The sequence below is a fragment of the Monopterus albus genome, unplaced genomic scaffold (assembly GCF_001952655.1).
Source record: "Monopterus albus unplaced genomic scaffold, M_albus_1.0 scaffold212.1, whole genome shotgun sequence".
In the NCBI taxonomy this organism is placed as follows: Eukaryota; Metazoa; Chordata; class Actinopteri; order Synbranchiformes; family Synbranchidae; genus Monopterus; species Monopterus albus.
In genome coordinates this window covers 1-22,918 of record NW_018128092.1, presented here as the reverse complement: position 1 = coordinate 22,918, position 22,918 = coordinate 1, and the positions used below count along the sequence as shown (strand labels likewise).

The 22,918-nt window shown below is 43.2% G+C and overlaps 2 protein-coding genes across 7 annotated transcripts; one reads left to right on the top strand and one right to left on the bottom strand.

Annotated features, from left to right (window-relative positions):
• Positions 1-1,274: 1,274 nt before the first annotated feature.
• On the top strand, positions 1,275-6,111 carry sdf4 (stromal cell derived factor 4). 3 transcript variants are annotated; one of them, XM_020619033.1, is made up of 7 exons: positions 1,275-1,363; positions 2,124-2,440; positions 3,538-3,674; positions 3,847-3,960; positions 4,064-4,222; positions 4,373-4,548; positions 5,577-6,111. In XM_020619033.1, the coding sequence occupies exons 2-7, from the start codon at positions 2,130-2,132 to the stop codon at positions 5,751-5,753; spliced, it is 1,074 nt and encodes a 357-aa protein (XP_020474689.1). In that variant the 5' UTR covers positions 1,275-1,363; positions 2,124-2,129; the 3' UTR covers positions 5,754-6,111. The 3 variants fall into 3 exon arrangements, with proteins under 3 accessions (XP_020474689.1, XP_020474687.1, XP_020474688.1); XM_020619031.1 differs by having other exon boundaries at positions 1,276-1,508; XM_020619032.1 differs by lacking the exon at positions 1,275-1,363 and adding an exon at positions 1,539-1,645.
• Positions 6,112-7,351: 1,240 nt separating this feature from the next.
• hipk1a (homeodomain interacting protein kinase 1a) lies at positions 7,352-21,635 on the bottom strand. Of its 4 annotated transcripts, none has more exons than XM_020618981.1 (17): positions 21,301-21,635; positions 19,478-20,208; positions 17,416-17,789; positions 17,199-17,322; positions 16,892-17,011; positions 16,711-16,797; positions 16,452-16,633; positions 16,132-16,282; positions 15,462-15,666; positions 14,862-14,980; positions 13,826-13,954; positions 12,069-12,220; positions 11,757-11,909; positions 11,125-11,295; positions 10,843-11,036; positions 10,548-10,681; positions 7,352-9,010 (listed from the first exon to the last, which is right to left on the bottom strand). In XM_020618981.1, exons 1-17 carry the CDS (start codon positions 21,338-21,340, stop codon positions 8,594-8,596), a joined length of 3,483 nt encoding a protein of 1,160 aa, XP_020474637.1. In that variant the 5' UTR covers positions 21,341-21,635; the 3' UTR covers positions 7,352-8,593. The 4 variants fall into 4 exon arrangements, with proteins under 4 accessions (XP_020474637.1, XP_020474638.1, XP_020474640.1 ...); XM_020618982.1 differs by having other exon boundaries at positions 10,548-10,678; positions 21,301-21,634; XM_020618984.1 differs by lacking the exon at positions 13,826-13,954 and having other exon boundaries at positions 21,301-21,634.
• Positions 21,636-22,918: the final 1,283 nt, after the last annotated feature.

Genomic DNA, 22,918 nt, shown 5'->3' with positions numbered 1-22,918 from the left:
ATTTGAAACGTGAACAGGCAGGTGATGCTCCGTGGGCATTTGTTTGGAGCTACGACTCTTGCGAACTGTCACCCAGCCACCTGTCTGAGATCCCGGCTGCTCGGGAAGCTCTGGGGGGCAGCTAGCTTGGGCTGAGCTATGTCTAGGAGGCTCCACACTGGCTACATGGGCATAGCTAGCTGGCCTATTCTCCATGGTGTGGAGCCGTGCTTCTAAGTCTGTGAGCCTCGCCTCCAATGCTGCTAGCATCTGACATTTATTACAAGTACCATTATCGCTAAAGGAGACAGAGGAATAACTGAACATGCGACACTCTGAGCAAGAGAAAGGAGGAGAGGAAGAGGGGGAAGCCATTGCTCTCAATTAAGCTACTAGCTTAGCTAGCTTCTAAACTAGCCGACCTAAAGTAGCTAGTTAAATTTGGTAGTTAGCAAGAACTTCTGCAAAACAAGTGTTTTAAGTGGTGCAAACGTATGTTGTCACTCAAAAATTCAGATGGACCTAGAAAATAGTGAGTTTAATTCCTAAACAATCTGGAAGCAAGCACAACGCAGTGCAGGTACAGAAAACAGGAAACGAGTACGGTTTACCGCAGAGGCAGGAAACAGCAGTCCGTCAAAGGTTCCGCCAATCCAATCCCGATAACAGTTAACAGTTACACAACCACACACTCTGTACCCACATACCCATGAACCTCTTTACCAATGAGCCCCAAAACATACTGTGACGACCTACGTCGACTATTGGGGAGGGGTCTGGTGGCAGCGACATGATGCATGGGGGCATTTTTTTTGCTGAACCCCATAATATAATCTGTATTTGCACCAGTCCCATGTGAAAATGACATCTGTCCTGAATTGGTATACCACATCTCATGAATGTAGCAGCACCATTCAAATGTTTCATAAAACAAAATACAAGTGAAGAGTATATAGGGTTACAACCAGACATTCCACATAAAAAACATGGTCTTCAACATGAGTTCATGTTTATTTTATACTTTATTGTGTCAGCTTGAAACCATACAACCATGTATTTTAGTCGAACAGGAATGTGCATGGCGAATAAAATTCCCAATCCATGAACCAATGACACGTCTTGACTGCACTTCAATTTCCTGACCACTAGATGTCGAGCACTGTGTCATTGAAGCCTCGAGTAATTAACCATTTTTTTGAATACTGTGTCAACCATCACTAGTTTTCAATCCTTCACCATCAAGGGTTTTACTTTGAAAGCATAACCGGAAGTGATACGTGAGAATGTGGCTAGGGAAACGTAAGTTATGACGTCAAGGTTATAGCGATTAGCCAAGCCACCGGCCCAGATGGAGTGAATTAACGCAAACGCAGCTGGAACATTGGTACGGACTTGTCAGCAGACTCTTATCTATCTAGTGTCGCTTTAGGCTGAGCCGTCCCACATTTTGGGTTGTGGTTTGTTGGAAGAGCCACGTGTACAGGAACTGGAGTCTGACAGCTTGCCTGACTAAGACTACCTATCCTCAGGTCTGTTTCACTAGGAAGTCGTATGTATATTTGTGTGCTAACATTAGCTTGTTGTTACCTAAACTGCAGCCTGGTATCTGTCATTCTAACAAAGCGTTTTTAATTTGCCCACGGTGTCGTTTCAGCATACTTGACAGGTTTGTTGTTTTCTGTGAGTATTTATCGCTTATATTTACAGTGTTTAACGTTATACCATCAACTCCTGACGTTAGGCATAATGTGTTCATTAGCCCGTTTTTGCCACTTGCATAACTACATTGTAAAGTAATTTAAACGACGTGACAAAGGTAAATTAACAGGCTAGGTTTTTTTTTTTTAGTTTTTGATTGGCTATTTTTGTGTATTCCTGGATATTAAAGGCATTTATCCACAATATTTGTAAATCGCAAATATCGCTTCCGCATATTTGAAGTTAAATTTCAATATTGAAAATTCCGGTGACACATGAACAACGCATTGAAGTTGAGACAACAATGTACTGTACTAGCCTGCTTGATGGCTTATGTCAAAGTTATTTTGTGTTTGTCTTAGCCAAGTTTGGCTGATATATTTATTTTAAGAGTTACTTCATAGAACTAATTATGTGCTTTTATATTTACCTTCACTCCACCGTAGGCAGTCATGGCTGTTTGCAAGAGACGGTGGTGCAGAAACCCCCAGGCTGTGTCTCTGCTTTTCTGTATCCTGCTCCACACCATGGATGTGCATGCGCGGCCAGCCAACATGTCAGCCGCCAAAGACAAGGCTCCAGCCAACAAGGACGACAATGAGATTCTTCCACCTGACCACCTGAATGGGTTGAAGATGGAGATGGACGGGCACCTCAACAAGGACTTCCATCAGGAAGTTTTCTTGGGGAAGGAGATGGAGGAGTTTGATGAAGACTCTGAGCCGAGGAGAAACAGGAAAAAGCTTATTGAAATTTTCAAAAAGTAAGAGGCTTTTCATTCCTTGATATCTTGTTCTGTGGTAACTAGTTTTATTATGAGAAGTTGAAATAAGAAGAATAAAAATAGGCAATACACACTGTAAGTGGACCTGGAAAGAAGGAAAACAACAAGCTATGCTTGTTTTTCTTTGTATAATATTCAGCTACAAGGCAAGATGCCATTATTATAATTGGGCATGTTGATAGCAGAAAAGGTCACTACATTCTTAAAATAAGCCACCTCTCTGACCTGACAAATTTCCCCCTTTATCAATCAATCAATCAAATGTATTTATATAGCACTTTAAAAACATCCAGCTGACCAAAGTACTTTACATAGCAGAATAGAATCACAATAAAGGACTCAAATAGAGTAAATAAGATCAGTGCAAATAAAAATAAAATGGCACAATAACACTGACACACGGTTAACATTAAAATTAAATGGAATGCATCAGGCCCTACTGTGTATTAAAAGCCAAGCCAAATAAATATGTTTTAAGCAATGATTTAAAAGTACTGAGGTGCTTCCACAATTTAGGGGCTGCAGCAGTAAAAGCACGATCACCCCAGCGTTTATATCTGGCCCTTGGAACCTCTAAAAAAAAAAACTGGCTTGAAATTAGTTATTTCATTGATTAATCAATTATTGTTTGAGCTATAAAAAGTCAGAGAATGGTGAAAACATTTTCTAAAAGCCCTGTTATTCACCAGTGTTTGTTTTATGTGGCCACTGTCCAAAGTCCAAGGATACTTACTTACTTTGCTTTCACATAAGTCAGAGAGGAGCAGTTAAATCAGTACAGTGGAAAAGCTGCAAGTAATCTGCCAATGTAATGTTGGCTCAGTTTTGATTTAAAACGTCATAAGCCAGTTGTTTCAGCTCTACCCATTTTACCTTAAATGGTAAAAATGTTTAAATTGAAGTGCTTGGTGGTTTAAATATTGCATTGGACACAAGCCCAGACAGATTCCACATCATTTGGGTCATAACGGCTCATTGTATATAATTAGCAATTTAATGGAGCAGTGGCAATGCTAATGTTCAATAACTGGAGCTAAATTAGAAACTAATTTCTTTTCTTAATGACCCTTTCACAGAGTTGACTTCAACAAGGACAGGAGTGTGAGCGCCAAAGAGATGCAGCGGTGGATCATGGAGAAGACGGAGGAGCACTTCCAGGAAGCCATGCAGGAAAACAAGAACAGTTTCCGTGCTGTGGACCCAGATGGCGACGGTAAGAGAGAACATGCTGAAAGTCGCGTCCACTTGTGATTCTAAACACACTACCTCATGCAAATCCTGTCAGACTTATGGCCAGCGTAGGCCATAGTGTAACTCAGTGACCTAGACTAAAAATATTCCCTGTTGAGTGAGAATCACACCCTAAATTCATGCTCTGTCTGCAGGTCATGTGACATGGGATGAATACCGAGTGAAATTTCTAGCCAGCAAAGGCTTCAATGAAAAAGAAATTGCAGAGAAAATAAAGAATAATGAAGATCTGAAACTGGATGATGAAAGTAAGTGTAGATCTACATGGATTGTGTCTTTTAAAGAATATTCACTAACATCTGTTTAGTAAACAGCAAAGCTGATTTGAGTTTTCTTCTTTTGTCATTGCAGCTCAGGAGGTTTTGGAAAGCCTGAAAGACCGCTGGTTCCAGGCTGACAACCCCCCCGGTGACCAACTGCTGAATGAGCAGGAGTTCCTGTCGTTCCTTCACCCTGAGCATAGCAGAGGCATGCTCAGATACATGGTCAAGGAGATCGTACACGACTTAGGTACAAGGCGCGACTCAATGTCTGCATCTGCTAAATGTTGTTCTACTGTATGTGTACTTGAGTATGCATGGTTCTGTGATGAGGCCATTATGAACATGTCTATAACAAATACACAACATGAATCAGATGTTTATTGTGCTTTGCTTCCAGATCAGAATGGTGATAAGAAACTGACCCTGTCAGAGTTCATCTCTTTACCCGTGGGCACCGTGGAGAACCAGCAGGCTCAGGACATTGACGATGACTGGGTTCGAGAGAGGAAGAAGGAGTTTGAGGAAGTCATTGATGCAGACCGTGATGGCATTGTCACCATGGAGGAACTGGAGGTACGTAATGAAAGAAAAAAAGGTTGATTGGTCCCTTTTTTAAAGAGTCATAGTTTTATATTAGTTGGGTTTGATGTTTCTGGTCAGTAACCATAACCCTAGAGTACTGTGTATTCAGTGTTCTACCTTGGTTAACATAACGCACCATGAGTTCTTTTCAATTTTGTCCAGTCAGGCATTTTCATACATTTATTTTCCTTTTCTTCTTCTGTTTCATTGTCTCTGACCGCCAGAGATGGTGTGTAACACCGTCACACGCAATCGCAAAAGCTTGAGACCTTATACCAACCAAAGTCACATGTGACCTGGGTGATGTAAGCAACATGATAAATGAGCCTGACACCCATCAGTCATCTACTTTTCTCACCTAACGGTGCAGATTACCAGCTTGACGTTAGCTACCATCTATGATAGTAGCCTTGTAATCATACAGTTATAGCTACATTTGTTCCAGCAGAGGCTGCATAGCTGGTGACTTTCAACTTTGTCTGACAGACATGATATACTGATCATATTATCATGTTATTTTCCAGGTGCCGGTAAAAGCAAGAGAAAACAGTGGTTCTTTGTTTTTAAAGACAAAACTATAGTTGCATGAAATATTCGTTCATTTATTTATTTATTTATTTTATTTTTTTTGCCTGTCATTCTGGGTCAGATATTTGGCCCGACAGCACAACAAGCCCTGGAGCGGTGAATAGGGTCAGACAAACGTTTGCTGAACTACACTGACCACCACAGGCGAGCTGCCTCTCTTAGCCCCCCTAGCTCATGCTTAGTCCCCCAAGAGCCTGACACTCCCATGTTCAACATGGTCACCTGTGAGTCTTCCTTTCATGCCCCAGAGGATAGAAATGCCATATGCATGACATGCTTGCGTAACCCAGGTCCCGTGACTTTGTTGGTATAAGGTCTTGACCTTGTGCACATGCGCTTAATGGATATCCAGGTATTGCATAACATCTCTGGCAGTCATCCAGAAATCACAGATCCATAATTAAATTCTCGTTTTCTGGCATGGTGTGCAGGAATACATGGACCCAATGAATGAGCACAATGCTCTGAATGAAGCCAAGCAGATGATTGCCGTCGCAGATGAAAATCAGAATCACCATTTGGAGGTGGATGAGATACTCAAGTACAGCGAATACTTCACAGGCAGCAAGCTCATGGATTATGCCAGAAATGTTCACGAGGAGTTCTGAGGACAAATCGATCCTTCCCCTCTGTCTGCTCAGGAAGTGAGCTGATGGAGCACTGCTACAACTGTGCAATTGTGTTTAAAGCCTAGCCTCAGCAGCCTTTTTCACTGCTGACCCCAGTTAGTACCCCCTTTATTTTAGCCCTGGACTGTCTACCAGCCATCAGTTAACTTGGTCTGCCTTCGGTGTGCCACTGGACTTTGACTTTTAAATGATGAGATGCTCATCTGCTCTAAATTTATGTTATTGTGAAATGTGTGTATATGAGGAATTTGACCCTCCCAAATAGATTTTCAGATGCAGTGGTGAGAGAGACTGCCCAGCTAGGTGAATTGTTTGTACTGCAGGTTATTTTTAGCTGGTGTGTTTTAGGTGGCGTGTGTGTGTGTGTGTGTGTGTGTGTGTGTGTGTGTGTGTGTGTGTGTGAGAGAGAACTGTGTAAATATTCATTATCGCATAGCAAAGCTTCTGTCAGAGAAAAACAAAAAAAAATCATTATAATGCTGCTGAAAGTAACAACTCTAGGATATCATAGCTTATTGGTGATGCACAGACATCCTGCTACCACTTTTGTTTCCCCAAATTCAGAAGGTGTCTGATAGTATCCGTCTTTCCTTATAAACAGGGTATATATGGTTGGTTAAAAATAGAAATAAAACTTTAAAAATCACTCTCCATACAACAAATCTAGTTTGTACTGTATTTTTGCACGTTCAGTCTTCGTCAGTTACCCATTAAATTTAGATGTCTCTTTGGTTAATCCACACAATCCCACCTGTTTGTTGTTTTAAATGCATGAACAAACGGTGGAATTCCTCAATAACCTGTGGAGTGTTGACATCCTGCTACAGTGTCCTTGGTCCTGAGTGGATTATAAGATTTATCATACAAGAATGTGACAACTTTATACAGTGTATTGCAAACATACTGGTAAATATTTGTCGGGTGAGAAGCACATCGATTTCTTTAGCTTCTTAGGTATTTTTAAGGGCTGTAACAAAGGAAGTTTTCATTAAGGTGTGTGATACCAGAATTGAGTTTAGCTTTGATTCCAAGTGACACCAGGGCCAGGGAGGACTGATGGCAGCGATATTGATGCTTTTGATTGTTAAAAGTAGCTATTGTGACATCATGTAAGGAGCTATGTCATGATTTTTTATGTGAATGCATTAATAGACTACTTCTGAATATACTTAGTTACCACCAAATAATTTGCCAAACATGTTTGTTTACTATTTTCTGTTAATTCAGTGGTAAATAAAATTGTGTGAATTCTCTGAAGTCGTTTTTTTTGGTATCACTCCTGTTGACATTCTCAGTACTGAAAAAGACTATTTCATCTAATGCTGGTAAAACAGTAATGAAAAATGTATAATAGGCGTCTGCGACATTTAACGTTTTTGCTTATAAGTCAAACACTATCGTTGGAATTTGAATTGTTGATCTGAATAACTGAGAAATTAGCTTTTATTGAAAGATTCATCAGTACTTAAAGCTTTAGTTATAGCCCTACACTGAATCTCTTGGATGTTATTTGGGTGTATGTGAGATTAGTTTAAAAGATGGTTGAGTTTTAATCGGGAAAACAGTCACGGTTCTGTTTTGAAAAGGTTTTATTGCACGTATTCGGGTTAAGGTTTCTGGTGTGTTCGCTGTAACACTTCACAACATACAGGAGCAGAGTGTAAAAACAACCATCGCTTCACCAAACCGATGACCTGCTTACAAGCAGCAACATATCGAACATCAACTCGTATTTATAAATCATCTGTCATATTTGATTATGCACAATTCAGATGCATTACTGTGGAGTTTACAACAGTCTTCTTAATGGCTTCAACTTTTGCAAGATTAAGTGTGATAGTCACATTTTATATGCACACTTTATTTAATGGACCACACAGGACAAGCTTTTACATGTTCCCAGTATCATCAACGTGTTTGTTGCACAAATTAAACATGACATTATTGATCCTTCTGTGAGCAACGACGGTGTCCTAAGCACTCCTGAACGCTACTCCATGCTGCCTTAACTTCAAAACCATCAACATGCAAAAACACGACTACCCCTCTGAACACCACACCCTACGCTGACATAGACCGCATCAGTTAACATGTTATCACAGAAATATAATGAAGCCTATGGCCAGTACTAAACAGAATTAACATAGAAAACATTTTGAAGAGCACAGTGACACATCATTCTGTAGTACAGTACATAGCTTACGTCCTCCATTTGCTTTTGTAGAACAGATACACACACACACAAACACAGTACAGTCATAAAAAAACATTAATCTAACTTAAAACATGCTGACAACATTTAAAATGACAAAAGAAATTAGCCTAAGCAAGTAAGGCGACTGTATTCTGCATGTAAATGCAAACAATTATGTAGTAATAGAGCAGCATAACAGTTAGTCAAGCTCCAGGTTCACCTCTACGCAACATTTGGGGTTTTACACATTAAGAACTCATTTAATATTGCAGTCTTTTAAGTAATACAACAATTTATGTTCTAATTCTCACAGTTATGATATAGACGTAAACGTGCTGGAATACAGATCCAACACTTCCAGACTGCACCGTTTGCCACATACTGTTATCTAACACAAACCCCAAAGTATAAACCGATTTAAAAAAGAAACTGACCATGGTTAAAATATAAATATGTCACCATTATTTATATATCCACAATAATGAGGGAAATCTCTAAAAACAATAACCGGACAGTAAAGGAAAGAAAAAAGTTGGTTCTCACAGCCGTCTGTGATGAGCTTGTGCTCCTCTCTAGTCTCGGTCTCCATTTGGTCTTCATGCAGAGCTTCTGTCTCACTCAGTCTTTACAGGTAGGGGTACTGGTTGAGTTTTCGCTGGTAGGTAGCGCTGGAGCGGTGGAAAGGTTGCCCTCCCAGCTGATGATGCTGCTGTTGGGGGTGGTTGCCGTACTGTCCTGCAGCAGACCCTCCCAGGGCTAAGCTGCTGCTCTTCTGGAGCAGCGCCAGGGAGGAGTAGGTCCCGCTTGCTCTGCCGTGGCGGGATGAGCCCCCTTGCAATTGGTCCACAGCTTGGGATACAGAGGCCAAGGCAGCAGATGCTGGGTAGGCGTACAGGCTGGGGGTGGAGCCAAAGAGAGTGTTCTCGTGAAGCCGGAATGATGACTGGGAGGAGACGGAAGGAGGATATGTAGGCTGCCGCCTCAGGGAGCTACTGCTTCCTGTTTGGTCATGGGATGGTGACAACATCACTGACTGCTGCACCTGAAACAACAGAGAATGCTGGGCTCTGCAGACAGAGGGTGTATCCTAGTACCCACACTTCACACGCTGCCAGGTTATAGCCAAGTGTGTATAAAGATGAAGATGACTACAGTAATATTTTTATATGAGCGACATTTCAACCACACCCAGTCTTAAGACGAGGCAGGCTGGAGAGCAGCCTGTTCCTTGTTCCAGTGCTGAGAGACACACTGCATGAAGACAATATACACACAGTTAGGGCTGTTTCAGACTCCACGAAAACTACAGAAACACAACTGTAAACACAAGGATCACAGAAGTATCTATGTACATAAGGAGTGGCTTCCCTGATTACGACCAAAGGCCACTCGTCTGCTAAGACGTCAGCTCACATGATTTATCCGGTTGCTGCCCAAGCAGGGTGCATCATTTTTCTTTGGCTAAATCGCCGCCAGTAAAAGAAAAGAAGAGGCGTGCGTTTGCCATATCATAAAGATGTCGAATACGAACAACTTCATACAGCCCGTTTTTTTTTGGAACCGTAACAAAGACTTCAAGAGTAGAGTGACAGTATTTGCATTGGCACCCCAATCGGAAATTGTGAAATAACACTTGTGCTTGCGTCGCGTTACAAAATTTTGGAAGAGTTTGTGGATTGCATAGCGTAGGAAAGAGCCCTTACTACCTGGTGTGAGTGCTTGCAGCACAGTGGCCCTGCAGGTAAACCATCCTGGCACCGTTTCTCTTCACCCTGTACGCTGCTGGCTTCACGTACAGCTCACTGAACTAACACTTTCAAAATTCTCTGATGACTCTGCGATTGTAGGCCTCATCACACATGAGGATGACAGGGAGCTGATCCAGGACTTTGTGGACCTGGTGTCTGTGGAAACGCCTCCAGATCAATGAGGGACGACCAAAGAGCTGGTGGTGGACTTCCACAGATGCAGACACCCCCTCTGACATCAGTGAACATCCAGGGAATGGGCACTGAGAGAGAGGACTCTTATAAGTAGGACCTTCTTCGACACAGTGGTGACATCAGCCGTCTTCTACAGAGTGGTCTGCTGGGGCAGCAGCATCATGACCGCAGATAGGAAACGACTAGACAAACTGGTCAAGAGGGCCAGCTCTGTCCTTGGAAGACCCCTCGACCCAGTGCAGGTGGTGGGTGACAGGAGGATGTTTGCCAAACTATCATCCCTGCTAGAGAAGGACTCCCACCCCATGCATGACAACACTGGGCAGCTCCCTCAGTGACACTCAAACTGCGTGAATTATCACAGATCCTTCTTTCCTACTGTACAACTAGTAACTGTAATACTGCATGTTTGATCCCACTTATCTGTTTATGAACAAATTAAATAAAACCAGCCAAGCCCCTGAACTCCACTGAGCCACAGTATTTACTCTAGGGGTAACCCCAGCATATCCACGTGTTCAGTTTAACCTCTATACTCTTACAGTATTAATGAGCACGTGGGCACTGGAAATGTCACATAAGTGTTGGTATTGGGACAGAATCAAACAGAAATGAGCGACCTTGGAAAGCTGTTACCTGACTCAGATTCAGAGGCTGAGATCTGCTGGATGCTGCCCGCTGATGGCGATTAGAGTTGGAATCTCCCGGCCGACTGGCCTGCACCGTGGACCCCTTCTTGGACTTTCCAGAATTATTTGTAGCTTGATCTACTAGTGCAAAACCACACAGAATACTGTGACCACAAAGAAGAGTATTGATGTCAGCGCTATGGATTAGTGCTCATGTGACACATTTAGTCATTTTAAAAAATGAGGTACAGAGATTACAGCATAAGAAAAACACTGATAGCTGAATATCTGCCCTCAAGGACCTGGAGCAGCTGGAGTTTTGTGGGTTGTGCTTTCTCCAGCCTGGCTCTTCACAGAGGGCATGATGATGGCCAGTGCCTTGGTGGACTGTGATGCTTTCTTGGGGGTCAAAGGGCTGCTGGTAGAGGAGTCGGAGTCATGGGAGTCGTGTACCGTCACACAGCTGATCACGTTGGTCCTCTGGCTTGTTCCAGAGCTGTGGTAGAAAAAAAAAGCAGCCAGTTAACATTTTAACTGCTCTTGTTTTCACTAAAATAATTCTACAGACTGCAAAAGAGCTTCACCAGGCAGCAGGGAACTTTGCATCATCTTCATCCTCCGAGTCACTGTGGATGGTGATGATGCTGATGGCAGGACTAGGTGTGTCAGAGATGATGATGGGCTGAGACTGGTCCCCAGCAAAAGCAGAAGTGCTGCAGACCACAGTGGTGGCAGAATGCACTGACGACACGGGCCTGGAGGGGAAACAATGCCTTATTCTCATCCCCTTATTCCAAATACAAAATCTATTTGAAAATTTGAGGCGATAAGTTGAGGAGAAGATGCACACAGAGGGCAACAGATGTGGCTTTCCGCCTCATTTATGCTGCATTTCATTTTCTTTACAGCTTAAACTCACTCCAAATTTTTGTATCTTAATAAATGATTTCTGTTTCCTTAACATAAAATGAGATGCACATCTCTAGAGCAACTAAAGGGACCACACATTCCATTACAGTCATTTGGCAGATACAGTATTTCTGTTCAAAGCAATTTAAAATTATTCCAAACATTATCTGGAGATGAATTTTTATTTTAATCTTTAAAACTACTGACTCAGAAACCAGGGGTCAAACCACAAACAATACAATTTATGGTCGACCCACCCCCCAAAAACATGTAGACAACGTGAGTGCGTGACAGTCTGACAGGATACCTGGCTCTGCTCTCAGCATGTCGAGCCTTTGACCTCTTGCCCTGTTGGGATCTTGAATGAGTGACCCCCAAGTTGTGGCTCTGGGAGGCAGCGTGACAGCCACCACCAGAGTCCTGCTGGCTGGCGCCATCATACTGGCTGCCACGACGACCCCTATTGTAAGGAAGAATAAAACCTGTACTTTAGATTTAAAGTGCATCACTTCCGTATGACTGACCACAATCGCCCCATTATACTTTAATAATAGAATGACATGAAGCTGGGCCTTTAAATGCAGCATTAAGACACAGAGCTCCATGTGACTGTGCTCACCTCCAGCCCGACGCTTGGTGACTGTCAGAGATGGGGCCTCCCATGGGTGAGTCAGGCACCACGGCCTGCCCAGGGTTATGGATGGCCATGCCTGGCATCTGCTGCCATGTAGATGGTATGAGGATCTGCTGTGTGCCTGCTGACCAGCCCTGCTGTACGCAAGCACGCACACATTAAAACTTTGTTAAAAAAGACTAAAAGATACTGTCTAAAGGGAACAAAGTTTATTTAAAAATATGTGTAGTCTGTAGGCAAACCCAAAGGCTCCTAACTCTGCCCTGCACCGAGATACCCCCCAACCGCCACATTAAAGCCAACAAGCTGAACAGAACGGCGAGATCACCATGTACAAAGGGCTGCCTTTGTTACTGCTGAGAAGGAAATGTGCTAAAAGCAAAAGTACCGCAGAAAACTCACAGCAAGACAGAACAGAACACACATTTCTCTCAGGGTCTGAGACCAAGCATGCATGTTGTACAGTCCTGTGCTATGAAACAGAGGGTCCCCGTGGGACGTCAGCCAGCCTGAAACTGAAAGGAATGTGTTAGTGTGAGCTAAGGACAAGCGCGCTGCTCTCACTGCTACAGTTACATCTCTGGACATTTGTTATACAACATTTTACTTTAAATATAGCATCGTTTTTACAGTTTGGACACAACAGTGAGCTTTAGAGGAGCTGGTGGGTGTCGGACTGAGGCAGGTCAGCTGTTTAACAAATATGAAAAATGAAAACAAGTTTCCCATAATGTCAAACTTTTGCTTTATGAATCCACCTCCTGTAGTGAGACAAATTAGAGATACCCTGCAAAAGTTTCCTAAACAAAGTGCTGTCGCACGCTGAAGTTGATTTTTTTGTAAACCTGCAGTCTTGACATGCATGCTTGCATTTTTTGCTAATGCATTAGCCACCTAACCAGTATTACCACCACCCGAGCACTGGAACAGTATGAGAACACTGTAAATGCATATAAAATACAAACAAAACCGGCATCCATTCATCAAAACACTGATTTTACATTTACTGTATTTGTGATTTCTAGGGAATAAATGAGCCAAAGTCCTGCTGTTCTCTCCCCTGACAGTGTAGTACTTTTAGCTGCTATAAAATACGTGCCTGCAGTGAATTGCTTGCTAAATTAGTCAGACACAAAATCAGTGGAAGACAGCTAATGAGCAACTAACATTAGCATTAGACTCACTTTGCTTAGACAACATAATATATCGGAGACTTGCATGTTAGTCGGTGCACTGGAAACACATCTGATTTTCATCAATGACATTTTACTGGTACTCTGTCTCAAAAATGTAAAGCTGAGACACAGTGACGTTTCAGAATGAACGCTAACCCCCCATATATATTGTCATCAGATTTTTTTAAGCCTCTACAAAATCCTTTATCAGTTGGCTCTATTTAATATTACACATTTCTACATTTGAGTCAAAGTCATTTTTGCTTCTCTCCTTAAGTGAGAGCAGACACCGAGCACTTAGTAACACAACAGGCACTGACAAAGCTGCATCTGTATGATATATCGTAGAAACACAACTATACAAGTATCAGCCAAAATCAACTTTTTGGTGACGTTGCACATACTGATATTTTAAACTCTGAAAAAACACCAGAAGCTGTGAGGAAAAGGTGTGAGTTGCACATGCGTCCTATGCTCTGCTGCACACACCACTGTCATACATGTGCTGGGAGGAAGAAAGACGACACATTTCAACCAAGGCTAGTGGTTGGGATGATGGTGTTTTACCAGCATGGAGGCATTCTGATCCAGAAAGCTGCAGAGGTTTCCAGCCCTGCAGCCAGCTGGCAGCCGGACTGAGCCTAAAGGGGACATTCCCGCCACTGAGGCGTACAAGCTTCCTACCAGCAAGGAACCCTGGGAAGAAGTGTGAGGGGGAGCAGGGGTGTTAAAACATCAAAACTGAATGAGAGGATACATTAGGAACAGAAGTCTTTCAAACTTTACTGAATCCTAAAGAAATCTTTGCTTTGGATAAAAGGTTTTACATTAGTGACCACACCAGAACACATACTCCCATTCAGTTGTTCAAACAGTTTTAGCTTTGTGTAGAGGACACATGTTTTTTGGCATTTATACATGACCAACCACATGAAGACAAAACACAGATCTGGTCATTGGGGTTGGGGTCAGATATCCCGATCCCATGTTGGATCTGGCTCCTTAGTAGATTCACTAAGCTTTGAGGTCAAGGAAATCTTTTGTAGAACTTTGTCTTTCTTTCTTTTGAACCACCAATGTGCAAAACATTCTCAGCACTTTGCTGCACACTGAGTGTGGACTGGCCAGCAGGGACACAGGGACAGCAAGGCTCGCCGTTTGGTATCTATTACTCATGTAAAGGCTGTAGACAAATACATAGTTGATGAAATCACACTGTCAGTACCTAAACAAAAAGCAAACAGTATTTAACTCTGAAATCCACTCATCTTCACAGCTGACGAGGAGTGTAGAGGAGTCGGACGAGGTGACAGGAAAAGAGTGTGAGTGACCATTATTACTGTTTTGACTGCCTTTTTTATGAAATGAACTTAAGTTTGTTTCACTCTAAACAGGCACAGCAGCTGCTCTTCTGCTGGTTATCACCAGTTACTGTGGGCGTCACCACCAGAAGTGAAATCTTAAGGATTACAACAGTAAATAAAAATCAGTGTCTTACTGAGTTCTCTGGTGGAAAGTTTCAAATCTGTTGTCTCTGATTCTGAATTCAGATTCAATAACATGCATCAAATCCCAACCCAAGTGGTCATGCAGTGGATCGTACCTGTGCCAGCATGCCGGGCTGGATGTGAAGAGACTGGGACGACTGGTTCTGAGGAACTAAGGGTACTGAGTTGTCCATCCTCACTGGATAAGCAGAGGGCTTGTTGGAGGTTTGAAGACCTAGAAGACAGAGGCAGATTTCCATCCATCCAGATCTTATTAAGTGTATTAAGATGTGTATGTATATTGTATTAAGTGGTGTATTTTTCTTTTGATCGAACAGTGTCAGTGGTTGGACAACTGAGCGGGCCCGGCTCTCAGATATGACTGCCTACCAAGCAACTACCAAGTCACTGCTTAACCTGAGCAAATACAATGCAGATACTGTGTCGAGCTACTAAATATCTGTTTTGCTTGGATGAGGAAAAAAAAGAGAGACTTTTTTGGAAAATGGTGCTCCTCTTGATGGGGCTCTGAAGACTGATGAAGGTGTGGCCTTCCATATGAATAATCAACTATTAATACTAGTGTATTGCATAATAAACGCGTGCATCCTGAAGATGCACAAAACCAGTTATTAAAATGTTTTTAACCCTTTGCCTTGTGGTATGTAAAATGTAAAGACTTAAAAATGATCTCAAGTATTATCTTTCATTCTCACCCTGTATGGTGGGGGGGCAAACTATGAGCGTCTGCTGGAAGGGTTCAGTCTGGGCACAGAGCTGGGTGGGTCTGGTCTGCAGGGGGACACTCTGCTGGGCCAGGCCAGGGATGTTAATGGTGGCCTGCTGGTAGAGGCCAGGCTGGTAGTTCAGCAAAGGGACGTTACTGCTGAGGGACAGGGACTGGCCTCCTGTAGAGGCCATCTGTAACACACAGCATGCAGAAAACACTGTATTTAATGCTTAAGGGATGATGATCTGTCCTAGTTAAATCAATGGCAATGAATGGTCATCACATTACAGAGCTACTGATATAACTAAGAACAAGTAAAAACTGGATCAACAAGCAAAACGTCAGGCGGAGCATAACAACCCAGAAGCAGATAGAAGATCATATTTGTAATGTATTAAAGCATCAGTGCAGTTTAATGCCATTGGCCTTCTGGGTCTCTAGATGGCCCTGGTCAACTGGGAGCTGTTGGTGTCTGCACTGAATAAACACTGTGAAATAAAGCCATGCAGTAGCAAGTTCATGCCATGAGTCTCTCTCTCTCTCTCTCTCTCTCTCTCTCTCTCTCTCTCTCTCTCTCATTACCACCACTTCTAGTTCCAAGTAAAATGTTAACAGGGTTGATAAAGTCACATATGTAGATTCTACGATATTCTCACCTGATTGTGCTGGTTGAGTTGGCTACTGAAGGTTACAGTGAGGTTGGTGGCTGCACTCGGGGTATTGTTGCTGGCAAACATATTCTTCCCATTCTCAAAGGCGCTGCATCTGCGTTTGCATATATCCATATTTTGGAAGCAGGACTTCACACTGGACAGGTAAAAACAGGACAGGTAGAATCATGGATACAAAATTCAATGTTAATCTGCAGCAACCACGACATATTGTAACAACTATAAAGAATTCAAAACCTCTACTGATAGTTTATTAAAAGCTTCTGCAGCTGAGCATCAGGACAGTCGTAGACTTGCTGTCTTACTGTGAGCTGTGAGGGAAGTGCAGCAGGTGTGTCATGGTAACAAAGGGGTGGTTTAGTGTCTTCATGGGTGTGATCCGTTTGTCTGCGTCTAGCGTCAGCATCTTCTTCAGCAGGTCTATGAACTCCCGTCTGTCGGCCTTCTCTGCCAAGATATCCGTCCCCTCCAGACTGGTCATGTTCACCTGCAGTAAAAAGAAAGGAAGTCAGTGTTCGTCAAAATGCATCATGTGAATAACCAGGGTACAGGTTACCTCCTCACCTGCATCATATCATCAAGACAGTTGAAGATGTATTTTCTTGCTTCCTTCGACTTGATCCCCATCTCTGCCTCATGCTCTGCAGGTGTCTGCAGGAAAACAACCACAGCAAGACCTCAGTGTGTGTACTGTATATGATTATAATAGATACTTTGTGTGTTTGTTCTCTGCAGACCCACTTACTTTCAGTCTCCACAGGGGGTAGCTTGCATCAGGACCCCGGTTGAAAAAGCGGCTGGTCTTGGTTCCTGCACTCAGCAGGTACTCTGCTGGAAGGCCCTGGGTCTGGGAAATGTAACGAATCTGAGAGAGACAAATGCAATAGTGTGAGTGAATTTCCCCAAATTTCAGCCATTCCTTTAAAAACTATGTGAGCTGTTTTAAATAATGTTTATGTTGAGTTACTACTGCTTCCTAATAAAACGGAACATAACTGTTACTATAGGGTACATTTATATAATATACTGTATATGAGAGTGCTGTGGCTGACCTGATCATACTCTGAGGCACCAGGGTAGAGGGGCCATCCCAAAAACAGCTCAGCAATGACACATCCCAAAGACCACATGTCGATTGCTTCACAGAAAGGGAGGCCCAGAATTATCTCTGGAGCTCTGCAGGCATGTCAAAACGGTAAATGATAAGATCCCAGCAGGTAATTTACACGTTACAGACACAATATGAAACCCCTTACTGCGCATACTCACCTGTAGTATCGTGACTGCAGGTAGGTGGAACAAACCGCTTTGGACACATGGCTGGCAGAGCCAAAATCAATGACTTTCACTCTGTATGGCTGTCTAAGAGGGTCCACCAACATAATGTTTTCAGGCTTCAGGTCAGCATGGATCAGCCCCAGGCTTTTCAGCTTCATCAAGGCTGTGGCGACCTGCTGCAGAATAGGCCGAATACACTTGAGCAGCAGAGGGCTGAACTTGCTGTGCTTCAAGAAGTCGTAAAGGTTCTGCTCCAGCATCTCAAACACAAGGCACGTGTGGTTCTTGTGCTGAAAACACTCGTATGAGCGGACAAAGTTGAACTCGTTAGCGTTCTCCGTGCTCAGCCTGCTAAGGATGCTCACCTACAGAGAGGAGAGAGATGGAGGTGAAGATATGCAGCAATGGATAATACCAGAGAAAACACCAGATAGCCCTCAGCAGACCTACATACAGTACATTAAGTATATTGAGTATGTGTGTCCTCTCTCTCTCCCTGTACCTTTCTACAGGTTGCCCTGGCCCTGGAGCTCTACATCTCTGACGAGCAGTCACCAGCCACATCGACCTGACCAGTGTTTGATTGTTTGTTGTGTCTTGTTGCTTTTCTTCTTTTGTCTCTCCTCTATCCACTCACCCCAACCGGTCGAGGCAGAAGGCTGCCCACCAAGAGCCGGGGTCTGTCGGAGGTTTCTTCCATTAAAGGAAGTTTTTCCTCCCCACTGTCACCAAGTGCTTGCTCAAGGGGGATTTGTTGGGTTTTCCCTATGTAATAATAGTGATAACCTTAAGGTCTAGACCTTAGTTTGTAAAGTGTCCTGAGATGACTTTTGTTGTAATTTGGCGCTATACAAATAAAATTTGATTTGATTTGATTTGATTGAGGTTTTTGCTACTATATCCACGTTTTCAACAGGGCAAACATCTGTATATATAAATATATGTCAAATGTCAAAACAAGAGCCGACATCCATGCCTGTATTTCTGTAAGGCTGCACCTAGAGCTAAATGCTAACCTCAGCATGCTAACATGCTGATGTTATAGAGGTATAATGCCGACCATGTTCACCAACATATTTCAGTGTGCTGGCATGGCAGCATTTACTAATTAGCTGATGGGAATGTCTTGCATACATCTGGTCATGAACCAAAAATATTAGAGAAATTAAAATATCGCCTGATGATGATGCCTAATAACAATCAGAATTATTAGAATTCATCCTGAGGGGAACATGAAGCTGTTCACACACTGAATTAAATGAGCTCTTGAAAAGTACATTTTTATTGCTGACTTACCATGATGATGATAATAAGACTATTGCTGTATGAACCTACATGAGAATATATGACCCTGGGTCTTTATAGTGGTTGTTTTTATTTCTCATTGTTATTGACGTTGCTTCATAACGTTGCGTCAGGACGTTGCCCTCTTAATTGTGGGTGAGGCCGTTATCACCTCACTGTATGTAGCTGTATTGTGCTCATATGAACATCTGCCTGATGAAGACCATGTTGGTCAAAATGCTGCACCACTATGTAATAAATATATTCTTCAGGAGTTTGCTTATTTCCGTGTGTGGACAATCTTTCTCTTTTTTGTTCTCAGCTGGACATTTTGTTCTACACCTGTACCCAATGTGGGTTGCATGTGTGCACTTTTCACAGTTTTGCTTTAATATTTCAATATTTGTCAAGACATTTCACTCTAATCTATTGATAAAGTTATTGTTATTCTTTGTCTAACTTAGTTGACATAATTAGCGAGAAAGAGTTTTTTTTTACTACAGTTCCCATAATGCTTTGGGAAATGCAAACACTGAGCTAGAGGTCAAATTTTTAGGCTTCTATTTGTTGATATTTTGCTAAATGTGCACCATTATTCATGCTGAATTAGCTCTTACTACTTTCTGTTTCTTGTCACTTGATCATTGTGACACTGAGGAAAACATCAACACATTCTGGCTTAGAAGCAGCGGCTTATCTGTGAATCAGCTCCTAAAGGTTAAAGAGTGACAAGAGCTGGAGGTATTATTCTTTATAACATGACACTCACTTCTATTTGACCTTGCCGAGCATAAGAAGGATGGTTCTTCAAGATCTTAATCGCCACTATCTCATTTGTGCCCCGCTTCCAGCATTTTGCCACCTGGCCAAAGGTGCCGCGTCCCAGGAACTCAAGCACCTCGTAACTGTTGGACATTGAGCACAGAATCTCATGCTGGACCAGCTGGTAGTCGCCCTCACTGTGGGAGTTGCTGCTCTTTGTGGTAGAAGTGGAATGTGCTATGGACTGAGCTGTGGTGGTTCCCCCTCCACCACCGGTGCGGTTTGAGACCACGGGGGCCGAGAGCTCCTCCAGTATCTGGACGCTGTCGCTGCTGTCCACCTCCTCGCTCTTGCGCTTCAAGCTGTACTGCTTGTGGTAGAGGTTGCATGGCTGCGAGGAGGACTGTGCATCCTTAACGCGACGGCTGGAGGAAGAGGAGGAGGAAGAGGAGGAGCGAGGCCCATGAAAGCTACCTGTGCTGTCTGCTGCCCGCACCACTGTCTGCTCCCGAGAGCCTGCAGTCGGTGGGTGCACCTGGTTGGAGTTGTACACTGGGTTGAAGTTGGAGCCAGAAGTGGAGGGTGCAGCTGCTTGGGTGGGGCTATGCTGGTAGTAACTGTCTCCCGGCTGGTTGGACGCATCCCAGGCAGGGTTCTCTACTTTGAACCTCTTTGAGCGAGAGTAGGCACTGGAGGACACGGAGGGAGAGGAGAACACCTGGAGCTGGGACGCCATCTCTGTGGGTGACAGTAAACATCAGTAGCAACCAGTAGCAGGGCATCTCAGACACTCAGAGACAACAGCTGAAACATAATAATAGGATAATCACCTTTATTTGGCCAAGTATGTTACACACAAGGAATTTGTTTCCGGTACAGAACCGAGGCAGCCATTTGTGGTGCCAACTCAACCGATGGCTCTAACCATCAGGGGAAACTGGGGGTTCAGTGTCTTGCCTAAGGACACTTCGACTGCAGGAACCAAGATTCGACCCTTTAAGCTTCCAGTTGGGAGACGACTGTTCTACCCACTGCACCACTGTCGCCTCCCTAATACTCTCTAGATGTGACATGGACCTGTAATGTTGACTGGTCGATGGACAGGAACTTATCCAACAGCTATTTTGATAAATCACACAAACATTTGACGACTTCAGCTACTTAAACATGTGAATTTCCTGCTTTCTCCACCTTACATCAAAAGTAAATTAAATATTTTTCAGTTTTAAACTTTGTTCTGTCAAAACAATGATTCGATGACTTAGGCTGTAGGATATTGTAACTGGTATTTATTTTAGAGCCAGGCTGATAAATCGGTCTGATGATACATCGGCAGATATTAGCTTATTGCAGATATATGTACTGTTATTGGTGTAATGTACATATTGGCCAGTACAAAAATGCCAAATTGGGTTTGTAATTGAGAAGTGTGTCGCCATAGTTTGTCCAATTAAGTTTCTGTCAGCTTATTTACATTCAGCTGCATGCTGTGGGACAGTTTAATTTATAGCATCATCTTTGCAGTCAGAAGCACAGATACTGTCTGAAATGTGGAGTAGAAGTATAAAGTAGCAGAAAATAAAAAGACTAAAGTACCAGTACTTCAACACAATACTGTTAAGTACCATACTGAAGTACTGTATTTAACTGTGACTGGTTCATGAGAGTGAACATGTGCGCCCTCCAGGTCCAGACGTCTCCTCTGTGCTCCACCTGGATCACACATTATGGTCAGGGTGTTGTCTATTTGTTTCGCCCTCCTATCCAGGTGTGTGCGCACGGCACTGGGATAATAACAACTAGTGCCTGACAATAAGTAAAAGACAGTACCTGTATTTGACGTCTGAACACACCGTCGACGACCTGACATTAAGGCCTCCTCATCTTGTCGCCGGGTTGTGTGTGGTGCTGCAGCTGATCAGCTGAGCCGCTGGCCGCCTGCTGGAGCTCTGACTGTAGCTGGGAGGATGACAGCTAACTAAGCTAACAGCTAGCTAGCTACAAGCATCCCAGTTACATCACGTGTCAGGCGACCGAAATGTGCATAATGTCACTGGAAAGTCACTGTTAGATATTATCATAATGAACACTGTCGTCTACACTGACAGCCCCGCATCCTCACGGCCTGTCTGGCTGCAGTAACGTACTTCCTACCGTGCTGACGTCAAGAGGAGACGTACGGACGTCAGACGTCGGATGCTACTGTATTTCAACCATCACTTAAAACACAGGTTTAAGAGAAGTGAATCAGTGACCTGTGCTGCTAGAAGCAGTGATGGAGCCAGTGCCGAGATCCAGTACTTAAGTAGAAGAAGTGGAAACCACCAGAGTGGAAAGTACTCTGTTATGAATAAATGTAGTAGAAGTGTAGTGAAATAGAAATATAGTAAAATAGAAGTGTAAAGTAGCATAAAATGGAAAATTACATTCTGCCCCTGCTCTTCAGATGAATATTTTACATACAACACACATAAACAATGCAGTGTCACAGACTGAACCAGTGGTTCCTGATCATTTTGACTTATAATACTGTAGCGTTCTGGGGCGAGTCTTGACGCCCACCCCACACACACACACACACACACACACACACACACACACACACACACACACACACACTAGTATTTGTATTTAAGTGTGGAAGCACCACCTGAGCAGCTGTGCATGTGTGTGCATGCACGAGCATGTGTATTGTCTCATGGATTCTGGAGCACCACCATCTAATTAAGTCAAAGGAACCACTTTAGAGGATGAAAGAGTTTCTCCATCACACACAGCAGCTGCTCAGGTGAGACAAAGTATTATTATGGGGCCTTTTGGTGTCAAACGGATGTTTCTGTAAAACTAATCCTATCTCAGCTGGACCTGCAGGGAACCAGAGCACACAGAAACAGTAAAGCTATTCCAGTCAGACAGCTGAAATTCAAATAAGACCTTACTGATCTACAAAGGGAAATTCACTTGTTGCCATATTGTGTGTTGTCTACACTGTCCCCAAACCTCACATATCCACTTTCCCCATCACCTAGCTGAAGCCAGATTTATATGTCAAATTCAAATTTTATTTGTATAGCGCCAAATCACAACAAAAGTCATCTCAGGACGCTTTACAAAGTAAGGTCTAGACCTTACTGTTATCAATATTATTACAAAGGGGAAAACCCAACAAATCCCCCTTGAGCAAGCACTTGAAAACACTGGGGAGGAAAAAGTCCCTTTAACAGAAGAAACCTCCAACAGACCCCGGCTCTTGGTGGGCGGCTTTCTGCCTCGACCGCTTGGGGTGAGTGGATAGAGGAGAGAGAAAAGAAGAAAAGCAACAAGACACAACAATCAACCACTGATCAGGTCGATGTGGCCGGTGACTGCTCATCAGAGACGTAGAGCTCCAGGGCAACCTGCCGATAATATTTGATGTTCCTGGTTCCAATGTGCATATTGCCTGTCA

What these genes read in the sequence shown, in the direction of transcription:
- sdf4 (XM_020619033.1), top strand. Translation starts at nt 2,130, where the DNA reads ATGGCTGTTTGCAAGAGACGGTGGTGCAGAAACCCCCAGGCTGTGTCT. An exon ending in TCTGAAACTGGATGATGAAA is followed by an intron (nt 3,961 to 4,063) that starts GTAAGTGTAGAT and finishes TTGTCATTGCAG; the next exon opens with CTCAGGAGGTTTTGGAAAGC. An exon ending in TCACCATGGAGGAACTGGAG is followed by an intron (nt 4,549 to 5,576) that starts GTACGTAATGAA and finishes CATGGTGTGCAG; the next exon opens with GAATACATGGACCCAATGAA.
- hipk1a (XM_020618981.1), bottom strand. Translation starts at nt 21,340, where the DNA reads ATGTCAGGTCGTCGACGGTGTGTTCAGACGTCAAATACAG. An exon ending in CACTTCCCTCACAGCTCACA is followed by an intron (nt 16,283 to 16,451) that starts GTAAGACAGCAA and finishes TTACCTGTCCAG; the next exon opens with TGTGAAGTCCTGCTTCCAAA. An exon ending in CATGCTGAGAGCAGAGCCAG is followed by an intron (nt 11,296 to 11,756) that starts GTATCCTGTCAG and finishes TTTCCCCTCCAG; the next exon opens with GCCCGTGTCGTCAGTGCATT.